This window comes from Triticum urartu, chromosome 1A (genome assembly GCF_056163025.1).
Source record: "Triticum urartu cultivar PI428250 chromosome 1A, HENAU_Tu73, whole genome shotgun sequence".
Classification (NCBI taxonomy): domain Eukaryota; kingdom Viridiplantae; phylum Streptophyta; class Magnoliopsida; order Poales; family Poaceae; genus Triticum; species Triticum urartu.
In genome coordinates, this window is record NC_141873.1 from 553,307,916 (window position 1) to 553,319,298 (window position 11,383).

General features: G+C 41.3%; 2 protein-coding genes across 2 annotated transcripts; one reads left to right on the plus strand and one right to left on the minus strand.

Annotated features, from left to right (window-relative positions):
* Window positions 1-14: 14 nt before the first annotated feature.
* LOC125528820 (ubiquitin-conjugating enzyme E2 36) lies at window positions 15-3,373 on the plus strand. Its single transcript, XM_048693259.2, has 8 exons — window positions 15-162; window positions 272-299; window positions 392-478; window positions 1,562-1,620; window positions 2,457-2,498; window positions 2,573-2,646; window positions 2,882-2,979; window positions 3,126-3,373. The coding sequence occupies exons 1-8, from the start codon at window positions 127-129 to the stop codon at window positions 3,161-3,163; spliced, it is 462 nt and encodes a 153-aa protein (XP_048549216.1). The 5' UTR covers window positions 15-126; the 3' UTR covers window positions 3,164-3,373.
* Window positions 3,374-3,380: 7 nt separating this feature from the next.
* On the minus strand, window positions 3,381-9,584 carry LOC147992609 (uncharacterized). The gene is made up of 6 exons (XM_087539084.1): window positions 9,362-9,584; window positions 8,493-8,805; window positions 8,163-8,239; window positions 7,760-7,859; window positions 5,990-6,091; window positions 3,381-5,617 (listed from the first exon to the last, which is right to left on the minus strand). The coding sequence occupies exons 1-5, from the start codon at window positions 9,582-9,584 to the stop codon at window positions 6,037-6,039; spliced, it is 768 nt and encodes a 255-aa protein (XP_087395210.1). The 3' UTR covers window positions 3,381-5,617; window positions 5,990-6,036.
* Window positions 9,585-11,383: the final 1,799 nt, after the last annotated feature.

An 11,383-nucleotide genomic window follows, 5' to 3' on the forward strand; every position in this document is an offset into this window, starting at 1 on the left:
CCCCGACCGATTTTGACGACTCCTTTGACCTCTCGCGCTGTCCCTCCCCCGCCCCGCCCCGCCCCGCCTGCGTCGCCGCGCCAAGCTCCAGGCGCCCCCGCCCCCGCCCCCTGGTTGGTGGATTCCATGGCCAACAGCAACCTCCCCCGCCGGATCATCAAGGTGCGTGCGATTCCGATCGCCCCCTCCCGCCAGATCTGTCCCCCGTTTCGCTTGTAATCTGTCCGCGCCGCGCGCCTAACCCTTTCCGAATTTGGATCTGCGCCTGCAGGAGACGCAGCGGCTGCTCAGCGAGCCAGGTTTGTCCTTCTCGCACACAGAGAATTCTGGTCGATTTCGGCGCCTCCCCGGTGTTTGTTGTTCTGATTCGTGCGTGTGTCGATCCGTGCAGCGCCGGGGATCAGCGCCTCGCCGTCGGAGGAGAACATGCGCTACTTCAATGTCATGGTCCTTGGCCCCGCGCAGTCGCCCTACGAAGGCAAGATAGATATATGCCTTTTTTCTCCATAATATAATATATCGTTTGTTTCCCCTGCTGAAATAGCGTGTCTCCCAGTATCATCTATGTGCTTTCTATCCTGCAATGCTATGGGGGTACACGGATGTATGGTGTCGGTGTCCTTCCTCGACTGCAATTGTTGTTGCTGTATTCTGATTACTTGTATTATTATTATGTTGTATCTGTTTGTGGCCTTTCTATGTGCTATCTTCTGCTTGTAAAAATTTCTGCAGATGTGTTGTAAACCAGCATAGATGGTAATTGATCACATAGCGCCGTTGCTCTAGTGATGCCGCAGCTCTACACCTGTAAACCTATGTTGTCTGAGTACTGAATAGCTTAGATTGGTAGTGTCACCATCATGTGCTGCCTTATTTCCATTTTGTTTTGGTTCATCCTGGTGGTTGTCGTGCTCCTAGTGTCCTTGTAAGACAAGTTTACATATCCGTTGTAAGAACTGTTATTACATATACATATTGAGCTTGCGCTTTGTTTGTTATACACCAAAATTGCTTTACATGTCCATTCTGGACGGTCGTCACATAGGACTGCAGGAGCTGTATTGAACCTGCTTTCGACTTGTACAAGTTATGCCACATAGGAACATCACCGTTTGCATTTACGCCTGCTATAAGTGTACTCATGATATGTGGGACAAGTTTTGATTCTTTCATGCTAGATCTATGACAATGTCATATTAATCAATTGGCCCATGCAAATTGACCATATATTGGTATCATAAATGTTGCGTGTGTAATTAATAAATGGCAGAAATAACACCTTGTGTTCTATTGTTGGATGGAGAGTACCATTTGTCACTTAACTGCTTAAGCTTATGGTGCACTCTAATTTTAATGGTGACACTTTTATGGCAAGCCACAAATTGTCTAAGCTTAGCTGTGGCAAAACTAGTCTTGAAAACATGTCCTTAGTTCACTTGTCTTGCCACTTGGTATGTCATATCTGATTATGTTAGACATTTTTATTAGGGCAAACATTTCTTTTCCTTATTCGTCTATATCTGGTGTCCTGATTTTGTTTCTTCTGCCATGTCTTGGACAGGTGGAGTCTTCAAGCTTGAACTTTTCTTACCCGAGGAATATCCGATGGCTGCTCCTAAAGTAAACTTTTATTTATCGAGAATAAGTTAGTTTTGGTTTAAAGAGCTATTAGTTGAAACTTATAGTACTGTGATGGATCATGGATGTGCTTGTCTTGGTGAAGTTCTTGATGTAAATTTCGGTTGTTTCATAGTCGTCATCGCGAATCACTATTTTCGAATTCTATCACGGTGATCTTGGCAAAGTTTGTATGGCACTAAAATTCGATAATAGGAATGGGCTGCCATCTCCTTCTCCTTTGCCTGGTCTCCTTCGTACTTATGCCCGTGGCTAACTGAACTGAGAAAATTGTTTCTGTTGTAGTAAAGAACTATGCTGCATAGTTATTCCAACAACCATAATACACAATGAAGTTGGAATGTGACATCACTATGCGAATCTTCCTGCTATGTTTCTATCTTGTTTCATTCATGTATGTTATTTACATCTGTTGCGTGGTGCCATTGCTTGTTCTTGAGATGTTCTATTCTTTGACTTGCACACCATCATGGTGACCAGGAATACGGCGATAGTCAGTAGTAGCATCCTGCTAATTCTTGTAATTTCAATACCAGTAAATTTGTCTTTCTGTTCACTTCGTTCATCCTCTGTACAGTGTTCATCACTTTACTTATTTGGCAGTGTTATATGGAACTCTCTGTACATGTGAATCGTAATATAACGAGTAACATCTCAGAATGCCAGTTGCTATCATGTTAAATAAGAGGTACCCGTGTAGCTGAGAATCTAGTTGTGGTTTGCGAAGTATTGTCTCTTTTCTGCAATCTTTTCTATTTGTTGTCACTGTTGTGTGAGGCTTTCTGATGGACATCATTCTTTGGTTGTTCCTGATGCAGGTTAGGTTTCTCACAAAAATATACCATCCCAACATTGACAAGGTATGCAACTGATATTATTAGCGGAACACCATTTTGAAAAAGAGCATCTCATTTCTGATGGATGTAAACTGCAGCTTGGTAGAATATGCCTCGACATCCTAAAGGACAAGTGGAGTCCAGCTCTTCAGATACGCACTGTTCTTCTTAGGTAACCACTGCTGACTTCCATTGCACCTTTGCCAAGTACTCCATCCGTCCCATGATGTGTGTCAAAAAACATCTTACATTATGGGACGGAGGGAGCAGTTTTGTGGTAGTTGACATATCATGCCTTCATGGTAAATATCATACTATCGTATTTCCAGAGGGATGTTTCTGGTATTTCTATTGTCGACGATGTTAGTGTACTACTTCACTGCCACTTGACAATATTTCGTCTGCAGCATTCAGGCACTGCTGAGCGCCCCAAACCCAGATGATCCTCTCTCAGAAAACGTCGCAAAACACTGGAAATCCAATGAAGCTGAAGCTGTTGAGACAGGTACGTGGAGACGCTGTCAATAAAGCTACACGCTGAAACTGTGTTTTATGCTCCACTATCCATTTTCTTGATACCCACCTGACATGCCGTTTTCCTCCATTTCTGATTTTCGTGATATCTTAACATATCATTTCTGCACTTTGCAGCGAAGGAATGGACTCGTATGTATGCCAGTGGCGCATGACAAGCTAACGCTGTTATGGATGTAATAACACCGTGTCATAGTTGGGCCTAATCGAAAACCATTTGCTTGATAAAAACACACTTGAAATGATTTGCGATGGACGAATGTATCCAGAGCGGCATCATTTCTAGTTGGTGGTTGTATTTGTGGTGCGTGTTCTGGCACGCTTCATAACTTGCTGCTTATAGAACACGCTCTGTTTCTCGTTCATCTTCAATTGTTTCTCCAATTAAAAATATCTGTTATGATCCGATTATGTAATCTCTCCAAATGATAATAGTGGCTCTCTGTTTGCATTTCTCCCCCAAACCTTTGATGATTTGGTTTTCTTTTGGATTTTTTAGCAATGTTCATTTTTTTTCAATCTCCAGTTGCTTTGGTTGCTTTTTTTTTTCCTTTCCTTTTTGGTGTGTTGAACTGCACATACTTATGATTTTCCAAATCAAATGGTTAATGTATGAATCTCAATGAGTAAGATTGGTTCTGAATTAGGTAAGGTGGGGAGTGGTGTCCCTGTCATACTTTTTGCACGTTCTTATGAAGATTGTAGATCAAACCCAGGTAAGACATCATATGCGAAAAGAAAAAGCATATCTGTTGCAAACAATATTATTTTTCTAGGAAGTGCCACACGTGTGGCATGAACACATGGCAATTCCGAACAGGTTTTTTTGGGTTTGTTTTGTCCTTTTGGAAAGCAACTTTAGTTGTAAAAAAATGTCAGGGCGGGATTGCTCTGTGCCACACGTGTGACACTTGTCATTTGAGTTTTTCTAAGTAAGGAGCAAACATTGTTTATGCAATGTGCATATCTTTTTTGACCGGAAACATTTGGAGTTTATTCCTAATAGTATATTTTTTCTATTTACTTAAACAGTTTTGTACAAAGGTCAAGCCTGGGGTAGCCCTTGAAAAAGAAAAACAGCTATAAAGGAGTGAAAATTACTAAAATATATTGGTTCATTCTTCAAATGGGCTTTATTCTTCATTGATAAAGACCCCATTTATTACTAAAATATATTAGGATGTTTTTATTTTATCAATAAATATCCATAAATTTAAAATAAATCTGGGTTTCTTAGGAAAATCGATTAAAAAAACTATTTGGACTTCATACCAAAATGTTCAGATTTTTTAAAAGATAATCACAATAGGTTTAAATAGTGTTCACAGTTTTAGAACATGTTCTTTTCTTGAAAGTATTTCACAAATACTTCTCAATTTTTGAAAAAGCATTGTTGAAAGAAAATAAAAAACAAAATATACAGAGAAAAAAGAAAAACAAGTCTATAGTATGTTCACTATACGGGCCAGCCTAGTCGGACGCACCCTGTTTGATTGGCATATGTATATATAGGTTGGGTTTTAATATTATTGAATATGTAGTTATTGCTACTGAAACTTCAGCAAACAAGGATGCAAGTCTAAGGAAAAACAAACGGAGGGGAGGGTCGTTTTGGCTCTTGGGTGCATATGCTTCCTAATGGACAGTTTTTTTTTTGCGGGTAGAAATTTGTATTACTCAAAGCATCAAGTCCTTACAATCCATCGCAGCCAACTCCAAAGCATTTGGAGGTCCCGAACTAAGCCAAGTCATGGTTCTACCCTCGCTACGAGCAAAATATGCTAAACTATCACTAACTTTATTTTAGCTACTACTCCCTCCGTCCTGAAAAACACGTCGCAGGTGTAGTTCATTGCCAGTTTTATAAAAAAGCCCTCGTAGTTTCAAAACAATTACAAACAAGCCTCTCCACCCTGTCTTCTTCCTCCGCCGTCGCCCGTGTGTCTCCAGGGGCCGGCGCCGCCAAGCTGCGCGATTTGCAGCCCACCAGGAAGTGTTCCGCCTCCGTCGCCACGTACCTTCAACGCCGCCGCTGTCGCCAAGTACTTACTTCGCCACCGCCCGCCACGATCCCATCCCGCGGCGATTACCTGCGGGCGTCGCTGGAATTTCAACCACGATCCGGTGGAGCAGGAGCTCCCTCTCATCGTCCTCGAGCTCCCGCGAGTCCTCCTCGTGCTCCTGCGAGTCCACCTTGAGCTGCCTCCCATGCGCCACCGCGATCCCTCCCGCCGTGATCCACCTACGGGCATTGTCGGAGCCGGCCTCCACGATCCGGTGGACAGGAGCTCGCGCGCGTCCTCCGTGGTCTCCCGCGAGTCCTCGTCGAGCTCCCACGCGTCGCCGTGGTGCTCCTTCTCTGCCTGCGTGCCCGCCGGTGGTGCTAGCCCGTGCTGCTGCATCTTGTTTCTCCTCTGTTTCTCCCCTGCCGCCGGTGGAGCTAACCCGTGCTGCTGCTCCTCTTCCCGTGTTGATGCTACTGCTCCTTTGCCTGTGCTTCTGTTGCTGATCCGTGCCGTGTTGCTGTTGTTGCTGTTGACTCCCGCCGTGACTGCTGCTGCTGGTGCTATTTGCACTCTGAAGAAGGTACTCCATCAGAGTACTGCTACCTGACAATTTGTGAAATTGATTTACTGTTAACTAAAAGCTTTCAATTAATAGCAAGGCCTTGAGTAAATTTATGCAATTGCCTTGTTTGCAAATACTCCAATGATGATCAAATGAAGTGTTTGTTTCCTTTGTGCATGGTTCTTTCCAAAATGTGGGAAAAACTAACGGAAAAAAGCATGATCAAACATTTACCATGGTTCTTTCCAAAATGATGATAAATTGAAGTGTTTGTTTCCTTTGGGAGTAATTGTTTCAGACATATTAAAACGTTAAGACTGCTGACTGTTGCTCCTTCCCAAATTGTGGGAAAAACTAACTGAAAAAGGAGAATATGGACAAGTTTCTGAAAACACTTCTCTGGATGAGCATACCTATAGTTAGGAAACAAACACTTCAATTCTAGCATAAACTTCAGATCTCACTGCTTCAGAAATGATTTCAGAGCCACAATGTACTCCATGCCAAAGTATTTCCTGCAGAGAAAAAACAAAAATAAACAAACATAAATTACTTAATGAAAGCTTGGGTATAAAGTGGAGTACATATAAATTCAGTTATTTGAATCATTCAAATTCAAATGCATGCATGTTGGTTACACAAATGCATGTTGTATGCCTTGTCTAATCCTTGTATATAAACTCCTTGTTGGAATTTATTTGGATTAATTTGAATTAATCAGAATAATCTGAAAATTTTGATCACTGCAGGGCCACTACACTACTATACATGGCCACTACACCGCTCCATGTCAGTACTGTTCAGAAACAAACTTGGCTGAAAATTCAGTTATTCTAAAATTTGCTTCAGTCAGTTTACTCCTAAAATTCAGTAAACAACTACTCTGCATACATGCTGGAGATCAACATCAACAGCTACTCTGCATATTTTCCAAGATGTTTCAAACATATGCACACTACTGTACTTGGCGGAGTATGTCTAACATTTGCAGCTACACTCATTTATAAGAAGAATGCATTTTTTTTCTTCTTTTTCAGTTTATTTCCATTATATACCCAGTCACCTAGGCAATACCAAAATGATAGGCAACAGCTAATTTGGTTAGTTGAATTTGTTTCTGATAAGAATAAACCTAAAGGACAGGAAACTTCACTGGAACTAAAACTAAATTTGTGATGCACACAACAAACAGAACTTTTTTGCATCTAAGAAAACCTCATGGATTGTCCTAAATACTACGTGTCAATAATTGGTTTTATTTAGTTAAGAGGTCCATTTCATGCTATCAAGGACACTTCCAGTTTTTCTTAGTTTCATCAAAGGTTCATCAATACAGATGCTAAAATCTAGCATATCTCATGGAATGGATCAGCTTAAAGCCTAAAATAAGAAGTCTAGATAGGAACACTTAAAGACCATCTCCAGAATAATCACACAATAATTTGCAAGAAATAATACTTTCTATACTTTACTAAATAAAATGACTTACTCCAAAGATAGGTTATTGCTACTGTCAAAATTTGTTTCAAACAGTTTTCTGTCAACTTGTGAGCAGGAAAATGGCTTCAGAAAATTCAGTTAACTGAGACTACAGTGAATATTCAGTTTTCTATCAATTTAAATGGATCCATCCAATATCTGTAGTCCAAGTTTAAATGGGCTGCAGTCATGTCCAAGTTTAACTGAATATGTGCGTGCATGTCTACACTGTTCTGCTCTGCATTCATCCAACGACATTACCGATGTTGACTTGACGCCTAACCAAAATGATTTTGCCATCTCCCATCTGTATCCAGCTCCACAGATAGATGGAGATAGCCCCTCCTTGATATCGACCCGTGTTGGGAATGACCTCTCACGTTCTATTCTTCAACAAATATCACCGGCCGGCAATAACCAGCTTACACACATTGCAGAAGATAGATTTTCCTTTTTTACTGTTATTATTAAAGATCACCTATGCTCTCTCTCTCTCAGTTCATCTATTATCTGAAACTGCATGCACTAACAAGACAGACATCTAGTATCTGAAACTCCAAAGAAACAAGAAATCTTTGAGGATTGATGGAGTCAAGCAAAACAGCAAGTACAAAAGCCTTTGCAAAATACACTATCCTTACAAACATAATTCCCTTCCTGACAAGAAGCATTTAAAAATTGTAGAAAGAGACGTGTTAACTTACCCTAAGCAAAAGTATAACCATACTCTAAACTCAAGCACTGTCAAAATTAGAGAAGACATGGCTGTTCCAAAACCACGCCCACCAAGAAAAACTGTATCTGCTTCCTGCCCAGAAGCAGTTTGTAGAGTACTGTCAAAATTCAGAATGGTGACTGATTTTTTCAGTAAAGTTCATATGGGAAGGTAATAAATCAGTTTTGATTCTATTGACAGAGTACATTGAACTCTGTCAACACAATTAGACATGAATAAGAACTCTGTCTAGACATCCAGTTTTGTCATAAATAAGAACTCTGCCTAGACATGAATAAGAACTCTGTCTAGCATGGCCATTGACATGTTGATGGCACTTTCTTTGACAACTGAATTTTGACGGTAGTAAAAATGAAAAATTCAGACTTTACCCAATGCAGACTTGCAGAGCACTTGTGCACGAGTCCGATGAGCATGAGGAGGAGCCGTCGTCGTCGATGGGCTAGACCTGCAGAGCCACAATATAATCCATGATTCAGTACTGCGCAACAATGAGCAAATCTTATTGAACTTTGAGACAGTACTAATTTCAGAGTCAGAGTTCATGGATGAATTTTGAGACAGTACAAATCTTACTAAAATGTTGGATTTGGGTCGCCTATGTGTACAACTCCGTCAGTAAAAATCATCAGGACAAAGAAAGAAGGAAGATAACAGAATAGAGCATGCCACGGGAGGGGAGGGGAGGGAGGAGGGCGGACCGGAAGAGGGAAGAGCGGCTGGTGCTGCCGGACTTGTGAACGAGCCCGTTGGAGCGGGAGCTGCTGGGCGACAAGGACAAGCTCCTCCTCGGCCACAATCCGGTCCCCAAGAAGAGGGGGGAGGGAGCGTGCTGCGGCGTAGCTCCGACCGGCGGCTTTGGGTTGGGCGGGAACGGCTGCTCCAGGGAGGGAGTCGCGGCTGAGCGAGAGTGGATGGTCCGGGAAAGCAGGAGGCGTCGCGGAGAGCAGATTGACGACGGGAAGGGACAGCTCCAGCTGGCCAAGCTCGGGGAAGGCCGCCGCCGTCGGAGAGCAGATCAAGAAAAAAAAATCGAGCCTTCTCCTTCCCGTGGTTCACCATGGGGAACGAGCAAGGGAACAAGGAGAGGGAAGCAACGCTCCGGCGATGCGCAGGGGAGCCGAGCAGGGGAGCTCCAGCGCGGGGGGAGCCGAGAGGGAGGGCTCCGGCGCACAGGGGAGACGAGTGAGGCTGCGAGGGAGACGACCAGGGACCGCGGGTTGTGTCGGGAATTCGCAGAGGGGGTTTTCGTAAAAATGTCACTGCGACATGTTTTTCGGGACGGAGGGAGTATTAACATGAGTAATACAAAAATCACGAAGGAACAAAAGATATCTAATCTCCTTGATGATGGACGAGTAGACCGATCTATCAATATCTGAAGCTTGAATTAATTTTACTGTTATTAGGGAGTCCATCTCAACCTGCACTGGCAAGTCGCTTCTCTGGATAGAAAATGATAGACCTTTCATGCATGCACATAGCTCAGCTTCGAGCGCGTCTCGACAGTGAAACAATTGCCTACAGGAAGAGAAGATGATGGCACCTCTCTCATCCCTTAACACCATACCTGCACCAGTCGAGCCATCCTCAGCAAAAGAACGGTCAGTGTTTAACTTGACAAATCCAACACTAGGAGCAGCCCACTTGGGGTCTGCACTTTTGTCCATAAGAGGCCGAGTTGCTCCATATAATATCAGGGATTTTCCTTTGGACGGTTCAGCGGCAAGATTAGACTTTATGCCAATGATAGAGTCCAGGTAGCTCGTAAAAAATCTGCGTGAAACTTCCATGGGTGGCGGGGCTTTATTATGAACAATCTCGTTGCATATTCCTAATGGACAGTAAATTCGAAATAAATAGTAAATAAAATTTAAAGATTCTGATTTTTTTTTGTAGATGTTCTTGTTAGTGTAACAAGTGTGCTTGCCAATTTTCATGCGAAACTGGAAGACGGTGCTTCATCGGTGAAAAAAACAAATATAAGTGTAACATTTGTTGTTTGACTTGTTTTTTTTTGCATAGATCAAAATACTTAAACTTTCCTCCTAAAAATTTGTAGGAAGCGTTTTGGTGTAACAATGATCACATCTTTTCTTCAAAATTTTTTGACATTTGAATTTTTTTTGATGGGTAGGAGCATATGCTCCAAGAGCCGAATTGACGCTTGGTTTGACTAAATGGTTGCCGAACGTATAAGGGCGCGCCTTATGGGTCGACCCCATTGAGTGTGTGGCACGGTTCGCCTTACCCAACTATGCGTATAGTCTTTTCACGATTTTCTCTTCGGTTTTAGGTTTTTAGACGGTTCTAGTTAGTTTTCCATGTCTATTTTTAAAATGTATTGTGAGAAGAAAATCACAAATGAAAAAAGATGCATGCACTCTAGAAACCTCCACCTGTTTTACATCTTAACTTTGGTGATGTTTAAAGATACGAAAAGGGAGGGGCGGTTTGGCTCCCGGATGAACAGTACCACCAAAAGGTGGACTTATGTTTTCAAAAAAATTCTGATTTTTTTGGATGTTTGCGTTAGTGTCGCAAGCATGCCTGGCAATTTTAATGCGAAATGGAGCAATAGTGTTTCGTCAATGAAAATAAATAAATTTTGGGTAACATTTTGGGGTAACATTTGTTGTTCAAATTATTATTTTTTGCATAGGCTAAAATGTTTAAACTTTTTTCCTAAAACTTTGCAGGTACCATTTCGATGTGAATGCAAAAACATAAAAAAAAACTGTTCAGATTTTTTTGACATTTCAAAAATTATTTTTTCTGCTCGGGAGCACATGCTACCGGGAGCCAAATTGGATTTCTGGAAAACAGATACAAACACTTGTATATATATGCAACTCACCTAACTAGCACTAACTTTTATACAAAGACATGTTATTCTGTTTATTATTATTTTATTCTCTAGAGACACTGGATATACCTCTCCCACCCGCACCAACGCAAAGAGGCAATATCTAAGAAACAACTAACATGTTTTTGGTTTGCAATAATAATTTTCAATTTAGCATTTATTTTTAGTACGGTACTTTTTTTCATATTTTCCTGCATTTATTATATTCTAACCTTTTAGTCTAATAAGAACTTATAATAGTTTAAAGCACATGTTGAGCGATTGGGTCATAAAAAGTAAAAAATAAAATAAAATAATGCAAATACATGATAGCTATTTGTTAATTCACTATCTGACATTTTATTTGAGAAACTCAGTCGATTACCATGGAGTAGAGTATCTAAAGCTAGTGGCGGGAATCTGTTATAAAGTCTTAAGTCATTACATCTTCCTGTTACATGCACATGTATGATTTAAGACTTTATAACGCCGCCACTTATAACTAACTCCGGCACTAGCTTTAGATACTCTACTCCATGGTAATTGACTGAGTTTTATTTCATCTTCAATCATAATTTTGTAACTACCAAAATACTACCTACAGGTTTTCTCCTTCACAACTTCGCCATATCTAAAAATTATTCTTGCCTCCACCACTGTCTAAGCTGTCATGGGTTTTCTAAGAACAAGCTTGGAATGTTTTGTGATTGGCAATGTGTCCGGAGCGATAACAGTTCAAGTTATTAG